Source organism: Tursiops truncatus, chromosome 14 (genome assembly GCF_011762595.2).
Source record: "Tursiops truncatus isolate mTurTru1 chromosome 14, mTurTru1.mat.Y, whole genome shotgun sequence".
Lineage (NCBI taxonomy): Eukaryota > Metazoa > Chordata > Mammalia > Artiodactyla > Delphinidae > Tursiops > Tursiops truncatus.
In genome coordinates, this window is record NC_047047.1 from 66,132,532 (window position 1) to 66,160,359 (window position 27,828).

A 27,828-nucleotide genomic window follows, 5' to 3' on the forward strand; every position below is an offset into this window, starting at 1 on the left:
TACCAAACACTTCACATACATTATCTCATCCAACCTCGCCCAGACCAGGGAGGAATTTGAGGCTAAGAAAAATCAAGCTATTTGCCTAAGGTCAGAGAGATGGTAAAGAGGAGACCTGGGGTTCAGATCCAAGGTCGTCAAGCACAAAGGCCAGGCTCTTGCTCACAACCACAATGGGTATTAATAATTAAGAAAAGGTTGAAAAATAATAATATGGCAAAATTTATATTGCCATTATGTTAAATTATAAAATTACAAAAATTAAAACAATGTGGGGACGTCCCTGGCGGCACAGTGGTTAACAATCTGCCTGTCAATGCAGGGGACACGGGTTTGATCCCTGGTCCAGGAAGATCCCACATACCACGGAGCAACTAAGCCCGTGAGCCACAACTACTGAGCCCACAAGCCACAACTACTGAAGCCTGCGTGCCTAGAGCCCATGCTCCTCAACAAGAGAAGCCACCGCAAAGAGAAGCCCGTGCACCGCCAACGAAGAGTAGCCCCCGCTCGCCACAACTAGAGAAAGCCTGCATGCAGCAGCAAAGACCCAACACAGCCAAGAAATAAATTTAAAAAAAAAAACAAAATGTGGCCCTGGCGTAAGAATGTACTTTTAAGTGACACAGAGAAGATGTTTTAGAAAAATACATGCAATTATTTCATATGTGATAAGAAGTAAAGCTTCAAATCAGTGGGAAAGGAGTGAACATTCTAATTAGGAATGCTGTAAAACCTGGTCATTTATTTGGAAAAGAATATGATTCTTACCACACACTACATATTTTAAAAATCCCCAAGAGATTAAAGAGTTAAATGCATAAATTAAAAAAAAAGAAAGAACTAGGAAAAAATAAAGCTATTCATCTGAACACACACAGACACACATACGTGGGTGGGGAGGGGGAGGCGGACATGCGTTTAAAGAGTATGCCACCTACCATTAGTTCATGTTTTTTCACGTATTATCAAATGCCACAAAAATGTTTCATATCACAGCACAGCACAGTCTTTAAAAACACTGCAAAAGTCACACTGAGTAAAATTATTAAAGAAGAAGAATAAAATTATTATTATTATGGGATATGTTAAGGGGAAAATCTTTCAAAGAGTATATAGAGTATGATTTGTCCCACTTTGCTTAAAAATTCAGATACATGCATTAGAAAAAAGCTGGAGAAGTATATGACAAAATGCTAACAGTGATAATCTCATCTAGGTGATAAAATTACAGACGATCTTGATCTGCATTTAATTTAGTGTAATTTTTTCAAATTTTGTCCAATCTACTTTCATAATCAGAAAAATTTTAAAGAAAGAAATAAGTAATAAACGAACTCGATATCCAAGCCAAAACTTAATAGTTTGGGTAAAGATTTAACATTCCAATAAGAATGATTTGATTCACGTTACGTCAAAGCTCTAAAAGCCCAGGGAAGTGAGAAATTTGTAAATTACGCTACACTGGAGAGCGTTGCTTCCTCCTTCAAAAACACTAACGGCTCACCTATGAAATGGCAGGTCCAGAGCTAGGCTCCAGGAACTTGTGCATAGTAATCTGTAAAACGTTACAGATCCTGCAATAAAGACGGGTACAAAGCAGAAGGCGCACGAAAGAGGGAGAAATCTATCCTCACTCAAGGTCCCAGGGAAGACACTTCAGCGAGGAAGTGACACTTGAACAAATCTGACAGATGAGCAGACAGAGAAGGGAAGCAGACATAGTCATGGGAGCAAAATATATTACGTGTAACTTAAAAAAAATTTTTTTGAACAGCGCAGAGAGTTTAGCAAATTGTCACTTGTGAGGATTTTACCACGAGAGCTAAGTCCAGAGAAACAGGCAGGCCTGTACACGCTATGCCAATGAATCTGGATTTCATTCCGCGTTTGAGAATTCAAAAGCTTTACGGGACAGGCAGAAAATGAGAACATGTGACGTGAAATGATGGAACCTGCAGCCAACCGGGTTATATGAGTTCTACCCAAAGACATTCAAATTTGAGCTGGCCAAATACATCATGTGGACAGGTTGGGTTCCACAGAGAGGACCCAATGGAGACTCTCAGGAGATGCACTCTGAAAACATGGGGAGAAGCTAAGTTGGTAATGATGGAAATGAGATGTAGCGACAGGTGAGCTACAGATCCCAGGCTGGATGCAGACGGTGGGAGAGAGGATGCCTGTGCCTACCAGGTGGCAGTGACACCTATGCTAACATCTCAAGCTCCCTGTGTTTATTACCCCCATGCTTGGTATTAGATATACTAAGAATTCTGAAGACAGAAGAATTGCTTCCAACACCCCCTCCATCATTTTTTCCTCTGAACGAAGGTGTTCATCACCACCACCTCAATAAGCCAACTGGAGAAGCACATCTGCCCTTTCTCAAAAACGGCGCAGCCGGCTGCTGCTTCCCTTTCCTCAGCCCTCTTTTGCAAACATGCCCTTTGCCCCAATTCCTTCCAGTTTCTTATGCAGGGATTTTCATTATCTCTGACTATATTTTCCATGTTTCTTCTGGAAGTATCTTTTATTTCCATATGAATAGACAAGAAAATGGCACAGGGTTTGATAAATGTCAATAAACTCATTTCTTCAACCCACATTCTTCAGAATACATCATGCTTCCAGATTAAAAACAGCACAATATACAATCAACTCTGTCACTTCAGCAGAAAGTCATCCAATCACTACAATGTTTCTTACCCCTGAGATCAGGGACAGGTTTCCTAGGACCTAAAGTCTAAACACCTAATGTCTTTCTTTTGTTTCGTATAACACTGATCACCAAACATCTGGTCACATATTGTTTAAGTAAAAACTAAATAAGTTTTAAATTGATTATATATCCTCAATAAGAATATGTTTATTTTTTTTAAAACAGGTACTAGAGTCAATCTGTAGAAGTATCAGTAAAGCTTCATTTATTTTTATTTTCAAAGAAAACCAACAGAAGTACTGATATTTTCTTCTCATGTCAACAGATCATCTTGTACATATCCATACCTGCTGTATAATTCCCACGGTTCAGATTTCTCTCTCCTTCCCTTGCTTCTCTGTATCATGTTCTTCCCCTCACCAACATCTTGACACTGATTTTGATACCTTTCCCCCTTCAAAATCCTCTATATCCTGCTTGCCTCTTCTTAGTAATTTCTTCCATTCTGCCTAAGAACTCTTGAATATCTTCAATAAACTGGAGCATAAAGTTATTGCCCTTAAACTCTTTCAGCTACTCAAGTGAGGAGACCAATTTTAAAATCTCAGAATTGGTAGAGGTTTTGAGGAAGGGAAAAAAACAAAACAAAACCCACCCAACTCTGCTAAACAGTACCTACCAGTGCCTCAGGACCCGTCAGCGTTCTCAAGTGAAACCTCAGATCTTGGCGAGGCCTTCCAATAACTTCATGCCAGATTATTATATAAACTACCTGCCTGTTGCTCATGTGATCGTCAAGTCCTCTTGTGTGGGCTATGATTCCTAGTGGCTTCTAGGGCCCCACAACTAGTGCACTTACCTACTGAGCTAGACGTTTTTCCCCCAGGGCATTGTTCATAGATTAACTGGAAGGATTTAAAATTAAAAAACAAAAACAAACAAACAAAAAAACACCTCCTTAACCTAATCAGCCTAGAAGAGCCTCATATTCCTCAAAAGGTTAAGAAGTTCCTAAACGTCTCAGAAAACTATTAGGGGGAGTAAACTGGGTCTGAGGTCTATAAATAGCAATATAAATGAAAAAGAGAAAAGGAGATTCTCTCTACAAAGAAACAACAACAACGAAAAAGGGAGCAGTGTATTCTACAAGAGGAAGTAGGAGTATTTTTTAAAATAATAATAAGATGACCTGATGCAAATAGGCCTGACATTCCTTTTATGGACTTCCCAAAATATTAAATCAATTCTCTGACTAATCAAGTAAACAGAGTTTAAAATCAGTCCACCCTATTCAATGATAATACAGAATGTAAATTCCTCCAACTTTTATTAACAGTACTAAACCTCTTTGAAAATATATTCCGTATACTACTTTTAGTCACTGGTGACATTTTTAATTGAGCTTGCAAAGGAGGGAGGAAGAACTCTTCTCACTGACACACTCATCACACCTTTCCTCCTAAGTGTTAAAATTCTACCACGCAATGTAAAAGATACAAAATCCCACTTTTATTTCTTCACAGAATCCTGTCATGTTCATCCTGAAAGGCGTTTTTTCTAAATCTTCTTAATACTCACTTGGCAAAAGCATTTCTTCTGTTAATCTCTTTCTGGGAAGAAGCAGAAGTTGTACTGAAACTTCTCCTAAAACCTAAATATGAAAGTTAAGGTCAGATGAGGAAAACTAAATCACAAATTCACAGTCCTTGTTAAAAGTTATCTTTTATCATTTCTTCTACAGACGTTCTATTCTACCAAGTGTTTCTTTGGAAACAGAAAGCAAAGAAAATAAGTGCATGTAGATTGTAACAGTTTAGACTTCTTGACGATTGTTACCTCACCTTTCTCATCAAACTATGCACTACATGAATAAGTTAAGATCATGACATTACTTTTGGAGGTTTTTATTATAAACTTTCCTGAAAACCAAATGAAATCGAATTACACATTGATAAAGCTTAATCTTTTTACTCTCCAATATTATAATCTTGATAAATCGTATTAAAAAATAAAAGGATAAAAATGGTTTAAAAAAACACTATCACTAAATATACCCCATTTATAAAATTCTGAACAATGAATTTCAGAGCTTATGATTGTTGGCATCCCCAAATGACAGAGTTATTAAAAAAAAAAAGAAAAAGACTTCACAAAAGGTAAAGTCTTTAAAAGATGCTTTTAAAAAAGAAAGGGATTTCCAGTTCTGGCAGTTACGGCCCACCAGATGTGCTGCGTGAACCTCCCGAATGAAGCAAGTATAATTTAAAACAACTATAATTTTTTTTAAAAAAATACTGTTGACCTCATACAAGTGGCACAATTCCAAAGAGGCCAAAAACCAAAAAGAGAAACCATGGAAGGTTTCCCCCAAAGCAACCTAACCACCTTGTACCCCAGGACTACACTGCCCTCCAGAGAAGCTGGGGCCTGCCAAGATGGGGTCCTAACAAAAGGGAGGGTCCCGAGCAGTTCATCCTCAGTGTCAAGTCAAATGAGAAACAAAATGAAGCACCACTCAGAGGAACACAAAGGAAAGCAGCTTGTGTCAACCCCACTGTGCAGAAAGCAAAATGTTCCCCCCTCCAGATCTGTGATCACCAGCCAAATTCATTTTATCTGTGTAATATAAAGACGACAACAACAACATTGCAGAGAACGTAAACTAAGGTTGGCAGTGCCTCTAGGCAACTGGCAGAAGTAAACACAGGCATACCTCAGAGAGACTGCAGGGTCGGTTCCAGACCACAGTAATGAAGCAAATATCTCAACAAAACGAGTCACAAATTTTTTGGTTTCCCAGGGCATCTAGAAGTTGTTTACACTATACTGTAGTCTATTAAGTGTGCGGTAGCATTATGTACAAAAGAAGAAAAATACACATACCTTAATTTAAAAATACCTTATTGCTAAAAACTGCTATCCATCATCTGAGCTTTCGGTGTCACAATCTTTTTGCTGGTGGAGGGTCCTGACTGATCAGGGTGGTGCTTGCTAAAAACTGGGGTGTCTATGGCAACTTCTTAAAACATGACGGCAGTGAAGTGTGCCACATTGACTGACTCTTTCTTTCACAAATGATTTCTCGATGTAGCACGCGATGCTGTTTGATAGCATTTTACCCACGGTAGAACTTCTTTCAAAATTAGAGTCAATCCTCTCAAAGCCCGCTGCTGCTGTATCAACCAAGTTTATGTAATGCTCTAAATCCTTTATTGTCATTTCAACAATCTTCACAGCATCTTCACCAGGAGTAGATTTCATCTCAAGAAACCACTTTCCTCGTTCATCCATGAGAAGCAATACCTCATCTGTTCAAGTTTTACGATGAGACTGCAGCAATTCAGTCACACCTTCAGGCTCCATTTCTAATTCTAGCTCTCTTGCTATTTCTACCACATCTGCAGGTACTTCCTCCACCGAAGTTGTGAACCCCTCAGAGTCGTCCATGAGGGTTGGAATCAACGTCTTCCAAACTCCCATTAACGTTGATATTTTGACCTCTTCCCATGAATCACGAATATTCTTAATGGCACCTAGAATGGTGGATCCTTTTCAGGTTTTCAATGAACTTTGCCCAGATCCATCAGAAGAATCACTGTCTATAGCAGCCAAAGCCTTATGAAATGTATTTCTTAAATACTAAGAGTTGGAAGTCTCAGAATTACTCCTTGACCCACAGGCTGCAGAATGGATGTTGTGTTAGCAGGCACGTAAACAACGTTAACCTCATTGTACATCTCCATCAGAGATCTTGGGTGACCAGGTGCATTGTCAATGGTAATATTTGGAAAGGAATCTTTTTTTTTTTTCTGAGCAGTAGGTCTCAACAGTGAGCTTAAAATATTCGGTCAGCCACGTTGTAAATATATGTGCTGTCCTCTAGGCTTTATTGTTCCATTTACAGAGCACTGGCAGAGTAGATATAACATAATTCTTTTTTATTAATAAATTTATTTAGTATTTTTTAAATTTACTTTTGGCTGTGTTGGGTCTTTGTTGCTGCATGTGGTTTTTCTCTAGTTGCAGCGTGCGAGCTTCTCGTTGCGGTGGCTTCTCTTTTTGCGCAGCACGGGCTCTAGGCACACGGGCTTCAGTAGTTGTGGCACGTGGACTCAGTACTTGTGGCTCCTGGGCTCTAGAGCGCAGGCTCAGTAGTTGTGGCCCATGGGCTTAGTAGCTCTGCGGCATGTGGGATCTTCCCGGACCAGGGCTAGAACCCATGTCCCCTGCATTGGCAGGCGGATTCTCAACCACTGCGCCACCAGAGAAGTCCCAATGTAACATAATTCTTAAGGGCCCTAGGATTTTCAGAATGGTAAATGAGCACTGGCTTCAACTTAAAGTTACCAGCTGCATTAGCCACTAACAAGAAAGTCAGCCTCTCCTTTGAAGCCTCACACTGACTTCCCTTCTCTAGCGATGAGAGTCCTAGAAGGCATCTTCTTCTAGTGGAAGGCTGTATCATCTACACTGAAAACCCATTGTGTAGTGGTGCCACCTTCATTAACGACCTTAGCTAGATCTTCTGGATAACTTGCTGCAGCTTCTACGTCAGCACTTGCTGCTTCACCCTGCACTTTGAGGTTATGGAGACGGCTTCTTTCCTTATATATCATGAACAAACCTCTGCTGGCTTCAAACCTTTTCTTCTGCAGCTTCCTCACCTCTCTCAGCCTTCATAGCATTGAAGAAAGTTAGGGCCTTGCTCTGGATTAGGCTTTGGCTTCAGGGAATTCTGTGGCTGGTTTGATCTTCTGTCCAGACCATAAAAGCTCTCTCTGGATCAGCAATAAGGCTGTTTCTTACCATTTGTGCATTCGCCAGAGTGGCACTTTTGATTTCCTTCAAGAACTTTTCCTTTGCAGTCACACATGGCTAACTGTTTGGTACAAGAGGCCTAGCTTTTGACCTGTCTCTGCTTTTGACATGCCTTCCTCACTAAGCGTAATCATCTCTAGCTTTTGATTTAAAGTGAGAGACATGCAACTTTTCCTTTCACTCAGAGGCCACTGTAGGGTTATTAATTGGCCTACTTTCAAGATTTTTGAGTTTCAGGGAATAGGGAGGCCCGAGGAGAGGGAAAGAGATGGGGTAATAGCCAGTTGGTGGAGCAGTAAGAACATACACATTTATCGATTAAGTCTGTCATTTTATATGGATGCGGTTCACAGCGCCCCAAAACAATTACAATACTAACATCAAAGACTACCGATCACAGATACACCATAACAAATATAATAATAACGGAAAAGTTTGAAATATTGTGAGAATTACCGAAATGTGACCCAGAGACATAAAGTGAGCAAATGCTGTTGGAAAAATGGCGCCAACAGACTTGCTCAGTGAAGGGTTGCCACAAACCTTCAATTTGTAAAAAAATGTAGTATCTGAGAAGCAAAAAAAAGCAAAGCACAATGAAACAAGATATGCCTGTATAATCTTCTCAAGCGGCATCAACCCAGGCTTAAAAGAATTCCCATACATTAAATTCTAAGTAAAATAAGCATTTCACAACAATAAATAACAAAATTCACAAGGAAAGAAGGTGCCACAAGTTAGGCTCAACAGAAACAGATGGCAGAATCAGACTCACAAAGACTTCAGATATTGAATTATTAATCATAAAAAGTAACAATATTTAAAATGTTTAATAGCATAAAAGAAAAACTTGAAAATGTGGGGAAAGTGACAATAAGTAACAACCAAACAGACTTGCAAAAAGAAAAAAAATGAAAACTTTGTAATTAAAAAACTTCGCGGCTGAATTAGGCAGTAGAATAAACATAGCAGAAGAAAGAATCAAGAAACAGAAAGGTAACTCTGAAGATATCCAGAATGCAGTCCAGAGAGACAAAGTTGTGAAAAATATGAACGAGGCGTGGGAAAGTGAAAATGTGGACTATACTACTCGTCAGAATTTTGGAAGGAGATAATAAAGAGCATAAAGGAAGAAATATTTTCAGTATATGGGCAAGAATTTTACAGAATTAATCAAAGACACTAATTCCGAGATCCAGGAAGACCCAAGATGCCAAACAGAATAAACAAAGGGAAGTCTCCACCTAGACATAATCATAGCAAAACTGTACAACACAAAGGAAATAGAGAAGATCTTTAAAAGCAGTCAAACAGCAAAGATAAACCACCTACAATGGTATGGATTAAGGAGACTGACAGCTGATTTCTCAAAAATTTGACAGAAGACAGAAAGCAGAAGAATTATATTGTCAATGTGCAGGGAGAAAACAGCTTTCAAACTATAATTAAAATTGCACCAATTTTTACTTTTACTCAGTAAAACTATCATTAGAAAAGACAGACAAAAACTGAGTTTCCTACCAATAGACCCTTTCTAAAAAAATATTTAAGAATATAGATGAGGTAGAAACAAAATGATTTCAAGTGTACGTTCTAAGGATTAATGACGAAAGATATCGGTAAATATTGACATGCATGAGCAAATTAAATAAATATCAATTATATAAAAACTATTATAATAATGTGAAATTTGTGAGGGAAACAAAATAGAAACTCAGTTTCTAAGGACTTCCTATTATTTGAGAAAGAGTAAACATAATGATTAACTTTAGGCTTTGCTAAGTATGTATGTCAAAGTACCTAATTACTAGGAAGCATATTCATAGAATGTAATTTTTATACAAGTAAAAAATTAAATGGAAAAAAGAGGGGGTAGCAATATAACCAGAATGAAGTCAAGAAAGAAAAACATTTAAGTACAAAAAAGTTGAAAAATTAGAAAACAAATGAATAACAAATAAATCCAAATATATTACTAACTACAATGAATGCAAATAGGTGAAACTCAGATTAAAAAACAAAGGTTGTCTTTTTCTAAAAAAAGTAAAATCCAGTTATATTCTATTTACAAGATATTCCAGGGGCTTCCCTGGTGGCGCAGTGGTTGAGAGTCCGCCTGCCGATGCAGGGGACACGGGTTCGTGCCCCGGTCCGGGAAGATCCCACATGCCGCGGAGCGGCTGGGCCCGTGAGCCATGGCTGCTGAGCCTGTGCGTCCGGAGCCTGTGCTCCGCAACGGGAGAGGCCACAAGAGTGAGAGGCCCGCGTACCGCAAAAAAAAAAAAAAAAAAAATGATAATAGAAGATATTCCAAAGACATGAGAACATAGAAAGATTAAGGCAATGGCTAGAAAAAGATTTTTTAGGCAAGTACTTAACCACAAGAAGGCTGATACAAGGTAAAAAGAATTACTATAAAGCAATACCACTTACATTAACACCAAAATAAAAAAAGAAACAGGTAGGTATAAATCTAATAAAACATGTATAGAATCTATATTAGGAAAATTATAAAACTCTGATGAAAGAAATCAAAGATCTAAATAAATGGACAAGCACTCCATGTTCATGGATAGGAAAATTCAATACTGTTAAGACATCAGTTCTTCCCAATTTCATCTATACATTCAATGCAATCCCAATCAAAATACAGCAAATTATTTTGCAGACATCAATAAACACATTGTAAAGTTTATATAGAAAGGCAAAAAGCCCAGATAAACCAGCACTACATTGAGGGAGAAGATCAAAGTCCACTACTAAACTTGAAGAATTTCTATACGGCTGCAGTAATCAATACAGTTTGGTATCAGCAAAAGAAAAAGACAAATAGATCAACAGAACAGAATAGAGAGCCCAGAGATAGACCCACACTAACACAGTCAACTGATCTTTGACAAAAGAGCAAAGGCAATTCAATGGAGAAAGGATAGCCTTTTCAACAAATATGGTGGAACAACTAAACATTCACATGCAAAATAATGAATCTAGACATCGACTTACACCTTTCACAAGAAATAACTCAATGAATCATAGATATAAATGTAAAACACTAAACTACAGGACTTCTAGGAGATAACATAGGAGAAAATCACAGTACCCTTGGGTTTGGTGGTGACATTTTTGATACAACACCAAAAGCACAAGTCATGAAAGAAAAAATTGATAACTTGGACTTCATTAAAATTAAAAACTTCCACTCTGTGATAGACACTGTTAAGACAATGAAAAGACAAGTCACAAAACATGCAAAAGCATAATAGTTTGCTATTTTGACAACTTAAAAATTAAAAACTCCTGCTCATCAAAAGATGCCAAAAAAGGAAGGGGAGGGGGTGGCAAAAGACAAGTCAAAAACTGGGAAAGATATTTGCAACAAACAAAACTGACAAAATATTAGTGTCCAAAATATATAAAGAAACCTACAAATTAATAAGAAAAAAACAAACAAACCAAAAGAAGAATGGGCAGTAGATGTGAATAGGAACATCGTGGAAGAGGAAATGTTATGTGGTCCATAAACATGGAAACAGGCCCAACCTCATCTGTAATCTGAAAAGTGCAAATTAAAACCACAAGGAGATACCATTTACACCCATCAGATGGGCAAACAAGACTACTGTTGGTGAGATGAGGAGTGACAGAGACTCTCATCCACTGCCCACGTCAACAGTTTGGCACACCCAGGAAGACTGAAGATATGGGTATCCCATGCCTGGCAATCCTGGAGACACTTCTGCAAATGTGCACAACGGCACAGTTTCTAATAGTTAAAAACAGGATATAACCCAAGTATCCATCAAATATAAAATGAATAATGTATTTTAATGGAACACTAACTAACATAGCAAACAACAATCAAAACTAAACTTGAAGACACGGGGAGGGGGAAGAGTAAGCTAGGACAAAGGGAGAGAGTGGCATTGACATATATACACTACCAAATGTAAAATAGATAGCTAGTGGGACGCAGCCACATAGCACAGGGAGATCAGCTCGGTGCTCTGTGACCATCTGGAGGGGTGGGATAGGGAGGGTGGGAGGGAGACACAAGAGGGAAGAGATACGGGGATATATGTATATGTATAGCTGATTCACTTTGTTATACAGCAGCAACTATCACAACAATGTAAAGCAATTATACTCCAATAAAGATGTTAAAAAAAAACTAAACATATATTATTTATTGACATATCTATGGGGGATAGACATAAAGAAAATCAAGGGAATAATTAACATAAAATTCAAGATGCACAACCTGAAGACAGAGTATACGAAAACGGAGGCAGGTGAGACTCAGGGGATACTCAGGGGTTTCTATAGGACATACAGGTAATCATCATCTTTGGCTATGGAGTGGGTAACAGATGTTGTTTATGATTACACAAACTATACAAATATATTTCATATACTCTTTTGTATACATATATACTTTACAATAAAAATTTTTCATTGAATAAAAGCAAAGAAATAATTATTAGGAACATAAAACTGTGTAATCTTACCAGGATACGAATGATTCTGTTTATTTGAAGAAATTTCTGAAAGAGTATCCAGGGAATCTGTTACTCTGTGAATAAAACAAGTAATGCAAACCTCATTAGAAGTAGCTGGTCTTCAGATTTAAGACTGGTGCTTAACTGAGGATTTCACACCAATGGTTCTTTCTTATTTCACTCGTTCGACAAGCATTTACTAAGCATCTATCATGAGCCAGGGATGAACTTCAATCTAGCACCACAGACAGGCAATATAAGCATAGTAAGTACAGAGAAAGTCAACTTCAGGTGACTTCATTTCAAATAGGGGCCTGACTTTGCTTCTTTGGAGCTTTATTTTCAAAGATGAAACTAAAAAATGTGAAAATTTTATTTTATGTGAAATTTAACAAATGTTAGGTTATAACTGTAAAAACACCACACTTTTACATTGAAAAAACATCAGCTGAGTTTGTGTATATATGTGATTTTTCTGATAAAACTGGCTAATACGATTCAACGTGTTTTATTTTGTACTTGACTCTAAGCACAATCATAAAGGTCACGTTCACTATAGGTCTATTTCTTTGATACTCAAATCATTCTTTATTTTTAAAAAGCCAATCCTATAACAGTCTCATTTTCTTCCAACTGTTTACTGACCTAAGTCTGCAGTCTTTATTCTATCAATCACTTGCATCAGCACACTTTGTTACCATAAAGAAATCCTGCAACTCTTACAATATTTGCAATTTCATCTTGCAATTCACATGCATCATTTTCACAAGATACATAACATACAGCAATCAATGAGAGACTAATGAATGCAAAGAATATGACTTGATGAAGAGGACAGATACTTGAATTAAGCTGTGATGGAGAGTTGAGAACTTAATTCTAAAAGTGATCAGTTCATTAGTAGTAAGTATGTAACGGTATGAACTGAGAATAAGAAAATTAATGCTATGCTGATAAAAACCACTTGAGTAAAAAATAGACAGAGAGAGAGAGAGAAAGATTAGATCCAGTCAGTGTCTTAGAATTTCTCTAAAGTAATATTGGTTGATATGTAAGTTAATAGAAGAAAAAGCATTAACTAGATGATACTTGGGTGATAGTAGAAAACCATTCAAGCAGAGGAAAGTACCATGTGCATTCTGGGACAGGAGGCACATTTTTTAATGGAACTATTAAAATTAAAAAATTGTAAACGGCCAGCTACAATCTGGGGAGGAGCGCAATATAAGGTGAGGCTGTGATTGGTCACTATGTGATTGACTGTTCTCTCAGGAGTCCCTAGTTTAAAATTCTTCCTTCTTGAAGATCAGTGTTATCTTTAAAGAGCTCCAAAGCTGGTTTAAATTAGAAACTCCTCAAAATCAGGCACCATGTCTGTTTTATTTACTTATAGAACGCCTAGCACAGCACAAAGTGCTAAAAGACACTTAATAGTATTTGATGATGATGAATGAGACAATCAGAAGATGATAGGAAGACAGCTGGATAGAGAGAGCAGTTCATTTAGAGAGAGTGCCCTGCTTCTTCTAAGATGAGGGGGCTGCTTTTAAATGAATCACCTTAAAGACCAAATAGATGGCAAAAAAAAAAGTAAAAAATGTGTGTTCCATAAACAAAGCAAGAAAAAGAAGGGAGAGAGAAAGAGGCTTCACAACATAACAGAGAAGAAAGCCGTTACAGCATAAAAACACTGAACAAAATTGGATCAATATTTACTGTGCACACAACATGCCAGAATGTGCTCCTTGGGTAATCAAACATGAGACGGAGAACCCCAGTCCTCATGACTAGGAGACAAATAAAACTTAGGAGAGACTGTAGCAATGATCAAAATTCAAAATGTGAAATACAGTTTCTACTAAACTCTTATCACTTTTGCACCACCATCAAGTCAAAAAATGGGTTAATGAAGCAATGTGTTAATGAAGATTTGTTCAAAGTAATATGAGAACCCAGAAGACTGACGGGTGACTCAGTATGGATTTTATTCCCAAATCAATCATTTATAAGGTATAGGTCCTAAAGAAAGTCACTGGGCCTCTTTTAACCATTATAGGGTAATGGTTAAGAGTACACATTCTGATACTACACTACCTGAGCTCAAATATCCACTTGGGAGCTGTGTACAACTGCACAACTCACTTAACCTCTCTGTGCCTTACTTTCCCCACCTGTGAAATAGGGATAACTGCAGTACCTGACACACAGGGTTGCTGCAGAGCAGTGAACAATACATACAGAGTACTTCAAACAGTGCCAGCACGTGTAAGTGCCACTAGCTACTACCTCTTTTTCTTCATTATAAAATGACTACCAAGAAAAACCCCAGCAAACTGCCTAAAAGCAAGGGCTTAGGAAAAAAACAACAGCAAAATAACAAACCTGGGCTGAGTCCAGCTCCACCATTAACTACTGTGCGAGATCAAAATATCCCACCCAAAACATGCCACTCTGGTGCAAAGATTATTTTGAGCTGAAGACATGTGAGAATCAACAAATGCAGGAAGAGGCTTTCTCTGAACTCCCCTTATCTGCCTAAAACAGATCTTCCCAAAAAAGAACTGAATTGTCATAAATCCCCTTCCCGGGAGTTTCATCAAGCAAAGACTGACTCTCATCACAAGAGAGAACATGAGGAGTTACCACCACACCCCACCAGACACTGTCACAGACTATCGTATCCCCATCCATTTTCCTAAGGGCCCACTAATCTTTCCTAACATCATCTGCTCCCCCACAGTGGCCGTTCTCCCCCTCCCTTTCCCGTATTGAGATGGTCTATAAACTCTTCACTCTCACCACTACTTGGGGCATTCACTGCTTTCTGTGATGCCCCCATGCATGTAAAATTAACATTTAATAAGTGTGCATGATTTTTCTCCTGTTCATCTATCTGTTGTCAGTTTAATTCATAGACAGGACAAGTTTTTCGTCCCCTACAGTAGCTATAGGACTTTAGCAAAGCTACTGTATCTCTTGTAACTTTTCTTCACCTGCAAAAATAGGAATAATCATATTACCTTATACCTCACTGGGCCTGGGGGAGATTTATGAAGTAACATGGTACAGAGCCCACCACTTACTAAATGCTCAATAACTATTTGTACAGATCCTCCTCAATTTACAACAGGGCTACGTCCCGATAAACCCATCTTAAGTTGAAAATGCATTTAATACACCTAATCTACTGAACATCATCACTTAGCCTCGCCTACCTTAAATGTGCTCAGAACACTTTCATGAGTCTACAGTTGGGCAAAGTCATCTAACACAAAGCCTATTTTACAATAAAGTGTTGAATGTCTCATGTAATTTATTGAATGCTGTACTTCAAGTGAAAAACAGAATGCTTGTATTGGTACAGAAGGGTCGTAAATGTATTGGTTGTTCACCTCGCGACCACGTGGCTGACTGGGAGCTGCTGCTGCCCTGCGCAGCCATCTCGAGGGAATTGTACTGCACATCGCTAACTCAGGGAATGATCAAAATTCAAAATGTGAAATACAGTTTCTACTGAATTCTTATCACTTTTGCCCCAGCATAAAGTCAAAAAATCGTAAGCTGAACCATTGTAAGTCAGGGACCATCTGTAGTTATTCTTTTCCAGCTCACCTGACCAAATACTTATTAGGATCAAATGAAACAACATTTAATTGAAGGTACTTTGTAAACTGAAAAGCATTATACGTTAAATGTTATAAAATCATAAATAATAAGAAAAGAATTATACTAAGTACATCATAGAAGAAGGAAAAGAATACAAAAATTACATGTAATTATTCAATAAGAAAAACAAAGTGAGAAAGAAAATGGATATAAAACCTATTAAATCTGCCAGGAGGCAGTCACACAGTCCAGTTGGAAGGGAACAAGATGGGACTCCGAGGTTGAGATCATAGATCTATTCTCATGAATGTGACTATACCATACATGTTATTTCCTATTTAAAGATGAGTATCCCATTTCCCATCCACTGAAAAGCATACCCAGCCAACTTCTTTCAGCACATTAAGTCATTTCACACAATAGTACCTGGAATTTCATGAGGACTCACTTCTGCTCAACTTTTTTTTAAAAACCCAGAGTGAGCTGGTACAAAAGTGTACTATCTTAAGAAGAAACACCGGGGAGGTATATTATATATAAATCCTTGAAGCTTCACTTCCCCCAAAGATCTACTGCTTATCTATTTTTGAAAACTAAGGAAATCAAAGGAAAAAGCCATTTTGGTTCCATTAGGTTTGTAGGAGAATGAATGGGGTGCCTGCTGGCAGGAAATTTAATGTAGTTAGGATGTGACTGAGGCAATCAGAGAGCATTTTTACTTTTGTTTGCATGACAGATTAAGCTTGCTGCTCTCACTGTTCAGAGCGGCAAACACCACTCCTACTAGCCTACACATACTCACAGGGTTTGCAAATGAGGAATAAAGGAGGTTTTTAAAACTGCAAATCCTCAGCAAAGCAAATTTAGCTTTCCATGAGCCTTCCCTCTGAAGAAGGTGGCTGGTTAACCCCTTGAAAGAAGACATGGGCTACAGTCAGGGCATGTCTTTAATATAAAATTAGGGACTCTAACTATAACCCACTGCACATTACAAAAAGTTCTTGTGAATAGTGTAAATTTCATTGTTTCTCACCTTTGTACCCTGGATGGGGGAGCAAATATTCCATATCTTGGGGAACAACTAAAATACTGCACACCTCCAACTGAACCATCATTCTTGCCATGGGGTTTATCAAGCTCTATCCCGTACCAATATCCTAGAACAAGAACATGGGATTTTAAAAGCATCTGCACTTTATCCAAAATTGTTATGCTATTATACAAACCCAAAGTCTAGATGGTTTAACATTGTCACAAATGACCAAAATCCTCATGACCATTAAACTTTCACATGATAAAATTATAAAACAAAATTTGAAAAATTTTCAACTAGAAAAACATTTTACAAGCATAATTGCAGAGTTGTACATTAGGGGAGAAAGATAAAATGTACACACACAAATTTGGCAAGGATTAGCTATTATACCAGTAGTGTATGACCAAAACATATCTAAAAGCTACAATAAGAAACTGTCCTTAACTCGGTAGCATGGTCTGTTTAACTTGAGAGCAGTGTAACATGATACCGAGATGTATAAATCATAAACTGAATATGCAATCTTTTCATTTTACTCTTCCAGTATTAGAATACCACAAACAGTTCTGAAATAATTAAAGGGGGACAAAAATAATATGGAAAATATGACTAGACTTCATGGTGACTCTTCTTTTTCTTTCATTTTTTCCCTACCCAGGAAGGAAAAAAATATCATTTTTAACCTAAATGAAAAGATTTAGGTTGAGTTAATAGGAATAATTTTCTAAAAGGCTTTTAAGTATTTAAAAGCGCCCACTCTGAGGAGAGTAATAGGATTTCCTTTTCTAGAGAGCATAAAATTAAAATAGTGAGGTTGCTTTTAGTGTGGCAAATATTAGATAAATGGACATATACTCCTAGAGTAATGGCTCTGGATGAGGGTACCTCCAGTTCAGTTAAAAGTACCTGACAGTCCACTCATTTTTGTATTTAAAAGTAGAATACAATAGTAATTGTATGTGGTCTCTTAGAATCAGTAACAAATAAAAAAATAAGGATACAGATATTGAGAAACTTATGACAAATGACAAAATACAAAAATATTGTTCCCTTCAGATTAATAGTTCAAAGAGTCAATTGTATAACCTCTAAAATGACAATCTAGAAGTTCTTAATTTTTTTCCTCTTACGTTCAAAAAGATGATACCTGAGTCCATTCCCGATATTGGAGTTTGAGTTGAAAAGACTAACGTAATGCGTGTAATTGTCTTTTATACCTAAACAGTCCTACCCTGCCCAGGTACAGAGTAAGGTATACAAACCCACTGCTCAGCCATACTAATGCTCAGTCATCGCATTTCTGAATGCCGCTAACTGGGTTACTCTGGTTGCCATCGTTATTTCTGAGTGCCACGGTTATAATTTTCCAAGTTTTACTTCCTTCTGCCTTTGATGCTTTCCTATATAATTTTTGCATTTTCCCATTTTAATACACCATATCACTGCTACATGTTTACCATGTAACTCCTGAAAGTGTGTAGCACACAGCAGGAAGGCATTATGGCAAGTGTTAACCATAGTGACTGCATACTGTCTGGATACTTTCTTTCCGAGGTGGCACTGCTAAACATGCTGAAGGGGCTAAACATGCCCTCTGTCAGGTCTAGATCTTATCATCTATAAAAAGCCTAGATATTACCACTGTCCTATAGAATTGATTGATCTAAATTTTGATGCCACAAGAAATACACGCTACTTCTTTCTGAAAGAGCAGAAGGACCTTAATGAAAAATTTCAAACTTTTATATTTGCTTATTACTTCTCAAATTTCTAAATGCTCTACACTAGGAGTTTAAAAATTAAAATTCAACCTACAACAACTGCTTCCAAACAAAACAAACCGTTCGAGCCTTGTTTAATAAAACCAGAGAAAGGAAGCTCAGAAGACATAGTGATTGTGGAAAAATAACCTACCTTTGGGATTCCTAGGTTTTTATTTGAGAACCATATTAAGAACATTCTAACTAATCTCAATTACTAGCTGGTGCCCTAAGAGAGACATGAATTATAAAACATATAGCCCATCTCCAATCCATTAGTAGTTGGACTGCAATTAAAAATGGTACTAATGAAACAAGAATGTGTTGGGAGACAATTCTCCATGTTTCTACAGGCCTTATGGACAGAGGCACTGACCGTCTTTTCATGGATGTTTGTAGAGAAGATGGCCTTGGGGGATGGAGACAGAGTCTCCCCCGGCACAAAAGACAGGAATGCTTATTGTCTAGTACAAAGGTTCAGATTCCTTAAGCTCGGGGCTCCTCTCCTATAGCATAAACCACTGGGTGTACAGGTGTCACCTGGCCCTCCCTATCTCACCCCCTGGGAACTGGGCTCAGGAAACAGAAGAGAATGCTGCCACTTTGGCTACCACTATTGCAGAGAGCACTGAGGTCCTCTATCGCTGACCCAGCAGCCTACCATCTTCTGCCAGCATCTATGAAACCATGGCAATCCAACTTGTTAACTTGCAAATAGGGTAAAATCTCAGATCCTTCAGAGTTCTTGACAGAAGGCTACAAACTTTTTTTAAAACATCAATGTTCTAGGTAACCATTTCCTAAAATGCTGCAATGCCACCATGTGTCAAAACAGCATATTGCTATTTAAAAATACAAACATGATTTTATTCAACCGGCTTCTGTTTGAAATTACAATCAGAAATTACTGAAAATATAAAAGAAGGATAATCTTTACTTTTGGAAACACAATGTTAAGTCTAGATTGGAGTGAGTATATAAATACACAAACATGCATTTTTAAGATCCCACAGTGCGCAAACGTTTTTCATTTTCCTTTGAACCGCTTTGTTTGCTTTTCTCGCCGAGCCACTGTTAAAAGCTGTATCAGTAAACGCACTATCCACTCATTTTCAAGATTATGCTTAGCACAAATCTAATCCTCAAATGTTTTCTCTGTTATTTAGCACACTTGGCAATCAGTGAGAGTAAAACTGGAGAGTAACAACTAACTTTAACTTTAGACAATTTAAAACACAAACGGCAAAAAATTCATTAGTAACAATCAACCTGAGTAAAAACAGTCTGCATTTGAATCAATGTTTTCCATTTTCTGTGCCACAGCCACCACCCACAAGAACTATTCATCAAGAATTCTCTATAAGTTTTATTTACATGTAAAATTTTGAACCTTTTGTTATCTAAAGAATTCAAGTTGAGCAAAGACCATACAGATGAGTTACCTGGAGCGAAGTTTGTTGTCCCAAAGAACTTAACGGTACCAATTCTCTGGCCCACCACCAACACCCTATCTCCAAGGCGGAGTTCTCCTTCGCAGCGTGCATTACTTGCTACAGATGTTGCTGAGGAATTCAAACCTGTTTTGGGGTTGGTTGGGGAAGGGGATGGGGCAGGAAAAGAGAAAAAACAAAGGGAAACTCAAAAAGCACATAAGCCAAAAAACTACTATTTATTCTAACCAGTCTAGTTAGTTGGAGATGTCAACATATGCTGCCTTTCCTTATACACAGCATCTAAGCTGTGTTTCTCACATGTGAAGTAAAGCTACTCAAAAGAAATTTGAAGGGTTTCCTGAGACAATCATTGCCACAGGAGCTTACACTTGATTCCTGGTGAAGTATCAGCTTTATCCGATTTCCTGGTGGCACTCTCTACTAGAACAGAGGTCAGCACACCTGTTCTGACTCAAGGGCTGCATAGTAAATATTTTAGGCTTTCCAAGCCATACTACTCTGCACAACTGCTCAACTCTGCGGTCACAGCACAAAAGCAGACAGACAAGATGGGCACAACATGTTCCAATACAACTTTATTTACAAAAGTAGGTGGTAGGTTGGATTTGCCCCATGGGCTATAGTCCACCCATCCTTATTCTAGTAAAACGCTAGAATCATAGTAGTTCAGTGGGACTCAGTGTAAATGATACATACATAAATGTAATTTAAAAGTGAAATTGCTATAAGATTCCAATTACCCCAAATTGATTTCCTTATTAGAAACAAAAGCACTCCCTGCCCAGACCTCGATTCAAACCTAAAGCCTGCAACTCCCGCTACTGCACATCAGGAGTCCTGGAGAAACACTGCCTTGAAAGCTGTTCAATTATAACAGAGAAGAGGTGGGCCCCTGAGGCTTCTCCCATCAGTCCATGAACAGATTTGAGTGGCTGTCATCTGAGAACGCCTAGGGAACCCTGCGTGAGGGTGCGGGATAGAGGGTAAGTCAGACTGTTAACAGGGAGAAACTAAAAACATGGTAACAAATGAGGAACACAAACTCAGGGAGAAGGAAGGTCTGGATCAAGTGTACATTAAAAAGTCCTTGGCCCTCAAAATAACTAACATTTCCCAAGCACTTCACGGTTTACAAAGCGCTTTTCATGAGAATTATAATCATAGGTAAGAAATAAACTCAGGAATTAATGAAGACATGGTGTTCACAGGAGTCAGTGGCACACCTGACTTAAAACCCTGACCCTGTGACCAGAAACTCTCACGTCTGTCCCCACGCTGCCTGCAGACAATGGACCAAGGACAGAGAGTTCAACGTGGACTACAGTGGGGCTGAGCTCACAGACGTCCTCCCCAACCTCTCCCATCCCCCAGTCTCTTCTCTCTGCTCCTCTTTCTCCTTAATCCTCTGTCCTTAGCTTCCCCTAAATGTCTACCCTCTGCAGTCCACATCTACCCCAAATGCAAACCGACAGAGAAAGCGGAATATCCACTCACTCTAGCAATACTTTCTTAAGGAAACATCTCTGGGGTTCGGAACTTTCTCTCACACATCTCCCTCCCCTTTTAAAAGGACCTCCTTCTCACTCTAGTTGATAACTCTCTTCATCTCTACTATTATTTAGGTCCACAAACCCCTCAAATTTATAAAAAGAAAAAAAGGTTAAGTATGTAGGCACACTAGAACTATACCCTTATATAAAGGGTAAAAAAGATAATTCCATACCCACACATAAATTTTAAAATCAAGTCAATGTCAAAAGCCCAAATTCCAAATGAAGAGGGCCTTAAAATGTAAATAAAATGAGGACAAATGGGATTGCTACATCACTGCATCTTTTCACCTCTGTTCCTCACAGCATTAAAGAGAAACTGGTTTCAAGGGAAGAGGAATCTATTCAGAAAATAAATATTCAAGCAAAGTTTCCAGGTTCTCCACTTTTAGGGCCTCAACTTTTAACTTTATTATATCAGTGTTACTACTGAGGGTTTGGGGTTTTTTCCCCCATACAATAAAGTATCTTAAAGAGAAAAAGAAATCCTGTCATGAACATTTTCTACAATAAAATATTGGTTCAAGTATTAAAAGTATTAGAAAAAGAATCTAGTAATTACTATGAGGCTCATTAAAAATAAGTTATGGGCTTCCCTGGTGGCACAGTGGTTAAGAGTCTGTCTGCCAATGCAGGGGACACGGGTTCAAGCCCCAGTCCAGGAGGATCCCACATGCGGCAGAGAAGCTAAGCCCGTGTGCCACAGCTACTGAGCCTGCGAGCCACAACTACTGAGCCCACGTGCCACAACTACTGAAGCCCCCGCGCCTAGAGCCCATGCTCCACAACAAGAAGCCACTGCAATGAGAAGCCCACACACCACAATGAAGAGCAGCCCCCACTCGCCGCAACTAGAGAAAGCCAGTGCGCAGCAACAAGACCCAACACAGCCAAAAATAAATAAATAAAACAATTTTTTTAAAATAAATAAAATATAAGTTATGCCAAAGTGGCTTCATTTTCTTTCTATGCAGGTAAATAACTGAACTGCAGTAAATTCAATATATATGTTGATTTCAACAAGAAAACGTGTTTTATATATCCTTACACATAACTGAAGAAATGTGGACTGAATGGGATCATGCAGGCTTCACAGCAAGTTAAAAAGGTTATCACTGTCAACCTCTCCTACACAGTTTTAAACAATGACTTGGCTAAAAATAGAGAAAGCATGCTTTTTAAGTAAGAAGATAACACAAAAGTGTGTGAAAAAGCTATACACAAGATATAAAAAACAAAATTCAGAGGGATAAAAATTCAAACATTAAATTAAATGAAAATAAATGTAAAGTCCTATGTCAAGCCACAAAACGAAGAGACTTAGCATAAGGCTCTGTCTGAGCCAATGACATAGTGTGGTCACCAGAACTGCATGAGTAGCCTCAGACTGGATTTGTACCGAGAGGCAGTGGTTCAGCTCTCTACCAGCAGGCTGGAAAGGGTCTGGGGACCCTACAGCATGAAGAAGAGCTGAAGGTACTTGAGACAGAGGCGGACTCTGGTAGCAGCAAAGCATCAGATAGACCTGCGGGTGAAGCCCAGGTGTGCACTTAGAAACTGCCACTGTGCACCAATGCCTAACCTCCCTAAGCCTCAGTTTCCTCATTCATAAATTGAAGATGATCATAATAGTACCTACTCCATAGGTTTATTTTGAGAATTAAATGAACTAAGGTATGTAAAATTCCTTTAATAGTACCTGAAATAGTAAATAACATGTATTGACATGTTAGTTATTATTATTAGGTTTAGATTAGAAAAGAGGTAAGTAAAGAAAGAGAACAGACCGTATGGTTTCCAAGTATCTGAAGATCTATCATAAAGTTCTAACACGAACCTTACAGGGGCTAGAGTCCATAGATACATGAGGAAGAGAAGAAGTCAATCCAGACAAGGAAAAATGGTAGGAGCACGAGGGAAAGGCACAGAGATCCAGAGTGTGCTGACGAAGGGGAGGGAGGTGGGGGGCTGGGGGGAGACAGGGGAGGAACAAGTAGTTCAACCTGACTGAAGTCAAGGGTTCCTTCTACACATTTAAAAAGAGCAAATCTACTTACAAACAAACCAAGATAAAAAACACCAAGAAAGCCTGGTTGAAAAAGCCATAGATACCGGCACTGGCTCTAGATGAGACAGAAGGGCTTTTGCTCATTGTCTTCTTGTTATTGCCACTTGCATTCAGTGTCTTGGAGTGACTCTGCTTGTGCTCCAAAGAAGATGTAGAGGAGGAGCTGCTGACGGATGCAAGCAGGGTAACTAAAACGGTACAGGAAAAGAACACATCAGAGGGTGGGAAATAAGAAGTGAACCAATGAGATGCTTTTCCAGGTAAATCCTTCTGAAACTCTCCACTTAGCTTCCTCAGTTGTGGATTAACTAGTGTTGAATTAAATGCCTGATTTCATCAAAATAGACTGCAGTTCATACATACAAGATTTTATAGCCCAAGCAGTTTTAAGGACCCAAAGGACCCACACTATATGATGGCAGTCTCATACAGGAGAGCGCTGTCACGTCACTAATTAGACCAACTACCTATCCTAACCACCGCTGTCTCACCTCTCACTTAAGATGAGTTAGTAGAATCACATCTTATTTATATAAAAAACATACTAATGTGTTTTTAAGGTAACAAAAGCTTAATATTAAAATGTTCTGAGTTAACCTGAAGGCAAGCAGGAATACTTCTGAATTTTCTATTTGTGCTCTATTCACCCAATGATTTGACAGCTAAAGGCAACTTTAAATGCTGTTATCAAGACATCTACACTATGGAATTTCCTTTTATTCTCTTAATCTAGTCCAGTAATTCTCTAATTTAAGTGTACATGAGAATCACAATACAGGATTTTATACAAAAAAAATACGTGTGTGTGTGTGTGTGTGTGTGTGTATAATATATATATATATATATATATATATATATATATATATATAAAATATACACACTTTATTATCAGCTGCTTAGGGGATTTTTAAGGATAAATTTTTACTGTAATGATTCTTCCCTTACAAACTTTAAACTTTAGCCTCATATAAGCTACATCACTATATTATTTTAAAGTTCAATCAGTAAATTAAATTTTGAAAATAGAAGTTATAAATTATATTACCATCTTTCTCTGCTCCAGTTTTCAATTCTTCACCAGGAGGCAATGAAAGTGTTGATTCTGAAGCACTATCTTTTTTTGATGTCATTAATCCTAGAACACAAACAAAACACTTTCAGCAAGAACGAATTTTGTTTAACGTTAAACAAAAATATGTATTTGCTTTCTTTTCTAAATTTTATTTATTTATTTGGGGCTGCACTGGGTCTTTGTTGCTGCGCGCAGGCTTTCTCTACTTGTGGCGAGCGGGGGCTACCCTTCTATGCAGCGCGCGGGCTTCTCATGTTGCGGAGCATGGGTTCTAGGCACACCGGTTTCAGTAGTTGTGGTTTACATGAGCTCAGTAGTTGTGGTGCACGGTCTTAGTTGCTCCGCGGCATGTGGGATCTTCCTGGACCAGGGCTCGAACCCGTGTCCCCTGCATTGGCAGGTGGATTCTTAACCACTGCGCCACCACGGAAGCCCTGTATTTGCTTTTTAAAGTACAGACCTCCTTCATTATCTAAATCTTATCCTCTTCTGAGAACACGCTGGATGATAAATTCACAGACGGCAGGGGCCAATGTTTCATTATTTAAAGGGGAAAGAAAAGAATGTATTCCTAAGCCCATCTGAAAACCCCCATCACTTTCCCCAAATATCACTAAAGTATCTTTTCCACCTAGTTAAAAATCCACTAAGGAATTCTAAATAATATAGAGCATTTAAAACCCAGCTATCTAAGTGTCTGATACTTAATGCACTCTTAGTGTGTCTGCACAGTGCCAGCGTGTAAAGCAAACCTGGTACAGCTGTGACGGCTGCACACTTACTAAGGCCTGCAAACAACTCATGATTTCACTGGCGTGTGCAGGCAAACTCATTGTAGCAGACTGTCTATTTAGATAGTAAATTTGCGGTAAAAATTTCTGCAAATCATTAAAGCAATTATTCATTTAAGTCAGAGTCAGATAGTAAGAAACCCTGTACTCTCTGAATGACTACCCGACTCTCACTACACCCAACTCCCCCAAAACACTGATTTTAAAAGAGGGCTCATGAATAATACTCTACTTAATATTAAGACTTCTGTTTCAATTCTACAGAACCAAACTATGTAAATAAGAAACCTAATGGACTCCACCCAGTTTCTAATTCCATCAAGCATCCATTCCGATTCTACTCACTTACAAAGCGTTCTGGGTGAAAAATGAGCTTGGCACTCTGAGCGTCGCAAACAAAACAAGCCATGGTCCCAGCCCTAAAGGAAGACCTTTTCAATTTGGTGTGGCAGAAAGACATGAATAACCATAATATGAGGACATGTTTGATGTAAGCCCTAGCATAGAAGGAGGAGACAATAATCATGGTTATAAAGATAAATCAATGCCTCATCAAGAAGATCACATTCCAATATGGGTCTTGAGAGATACGGCAGATTTCTTCCAGTGAATACTGGAGGTATGAACAGAAAGAACTGAAGGTTGCCATTTTGGATGGATAAAAAGAAAGAAAAAAAACTTAAAGAAAGACAGGGTCAGAGAAGGATGAGTAGCTTGGCTGGAATAAAATGGATTTTGGGGGGACACAGGAGAAGTAACCTGGATAGATGGGCCACAGTAACATCTTAGAGGGTAACGGTGCTGGCAAAGGAACCGGAGCTCTTCAGTAAGGAATGAGCCTCTGATGGGCTTTGGAAAGGAGGAATGGCATGAACAGTCACAGGTGAATAACATTACCCCGACAGCAAAGTTTAGAAGGAACCAGAGGAGGAGAGACTGGAAGTAGAGGCCAGCAGTGAGGGCCAGAACCACAACAGCAGAAACTGGGTTGGGGGTGGGGGAGAGAGACTCTGTGAAGTCAACTCACAGAGTAATTGCTTATTTTCAGTTATATTTTTCAGTCCTGAAGTATCCGTTTGAGTCTTTCCTTTTATTTGAAAATTTTGAGATAACTGGAAATTCATATGCAGTTGTAAAAAACAGTATCGGGAGATCTCTTGTACACTTTACCCAGTTTTCCCCAAAGGTGACATTTTACAAAACTATAGCATAAAAGCACAACCAGGATATCGACATTGCTACAATCCACCAATCTTAGATTACCTCAGTTTTACTTGAACTCGTGTGTGTGTGCGTATGTATATGAATTATTGCTTCTTTTTTTATACCTTCATGTCTCTGCTGAATTTTTCCATTTGTCTCAAGAGGGTTCACCCTTAATTCTTAGAGGGTTATAATATATTCTTTAAAATCTTTATCTGATAAATGTCTGTATAATCTCAGGGTTGGCATCTTTTGATCGTCCTTTTCCTTGAGAGTTGGTGAGATTTTCCTGGGTTTTCATATTTGGAGCAGCTTTGGACTGTATCCTGTACAGTATGAACATTATTTTACAGGACTTTGGGTCTTGCTTAAATTCCATGGAGAGTGCTGACTGTTTTGCTCTGTTCTGTTTTAGCAGGCATTCGACAGTTAGCAGACAGTTAGTTTCAGGCTGGCAGTTCCTACCCATCTTCTGCGACTGTGGCTCCAATGTCAGTTCAGTTGCCAAAGCCTATTTGGGATCTGTCTCGTGTGCTGAGCCACCCAGTAGTCAGTCTGAGACCTGGGCAGTGGTCTGTGCAGGAGACCGAAGCCCGTGGTCAGATGCATGCACACACAACCAGGCAGTAAGCCCACCATTCTGAGATCACTTTCTTGAGCTCCTTCCTCACCACGGTCTCCTTGACACTTTCCTGCTCCCAGAGGCACCCCTTCCTGATACTCTGGGTAGAATACCTAGGCTTTAATTTCCCTGCTCTGTCATATAACCTTCTTGTTTGTTTGTTTTATTTATTTTTACATTTGGCTGCGTTGGGTCTTTGTTGGTGCATGTGGGCTTTCTCTAGTTGCGGAGAGCAGGGGCTACTCTTCGTTGCAGTGTGCAGGCTTCTCACTGTGGTGGCTTCTCTTGTTGTGGAGCACGGGCTCTAGGCACACGGGCTTCAGTAGTTATGGCATGCGGGCTCAGTAGTTGTGGCTTAGTTGCTCTGTGGTGCGGCGGGCCGTTTCCGACCAGCAGAATAACGAGCCGCCACACGCAAGATTCTTCTCGTATCACACTTTATTGGAGCACAGCTTGGTTGAAGAAAGATGGAAGGAAGACACCGCAATCCTATAGCAGTCTGCTTATATAGGGATTAAGAACATGTGTCGCTCTGTGATTGGCTTTCGCCGATGGTGCGATTTGTGAGCCAGCATCGGATAGGTCGCTACTTTAAAACCTCATTAGTATACTTAGCGCAAGCGCAGTGGCCACAGGAAGGATGACTCAGCTTATTTCAGCTTCCTGCCGCGTAGCAGTTAGCTGACCGCG

The 27,828-nt window shown here is 38.8% G+C and overlaps 1 protein-coding gene across 7 annotated transcripts in view; it reads right to left on the reverse strand.

The window, feature by feature from the left end:
• Positions 1-27,828, reverse strand: part of CLIP4 (CAP-Gly domain containing linker protein family member 4) — a 64,108-nt gene that overhangs the window by 3,615 nt on the left and 32,665 nt on the right. For 6 of the 7 annotated variants that reach the window (XM_019943005.3, XM_019943007.3, XM_073791475.1 and 3 more), the window contains 6 exons: positions 24,496-24,585; positions 23,495-23,638; positions 19,821-19,955; positions 16,616-16,739; positions 11,986-12,050; positions 4,241-4,313 (listed from right to left, as the gene is read on the reverse strand). In XM_019943005.3, the coding sequence (XP_019798564.1) occupies positions 4,241-4,313; positions 11,986-12,050; positions 16,616-16,739; positions 19,821-19,955; positions 23,495-23,638; positions 24,496-24,585 (631 nt within the window). The remainder of the gene's footprint in view (positions 1-4,240; positions 4,314-11,985; positions 12,051-16,615; positions 16,740-19,820; positions 19,956-23,494; positions 23,639-24,495; positions 24,586-27,828) is intronic. The other variant, XM_019943009.3, reaches the window with a different exon arrangement.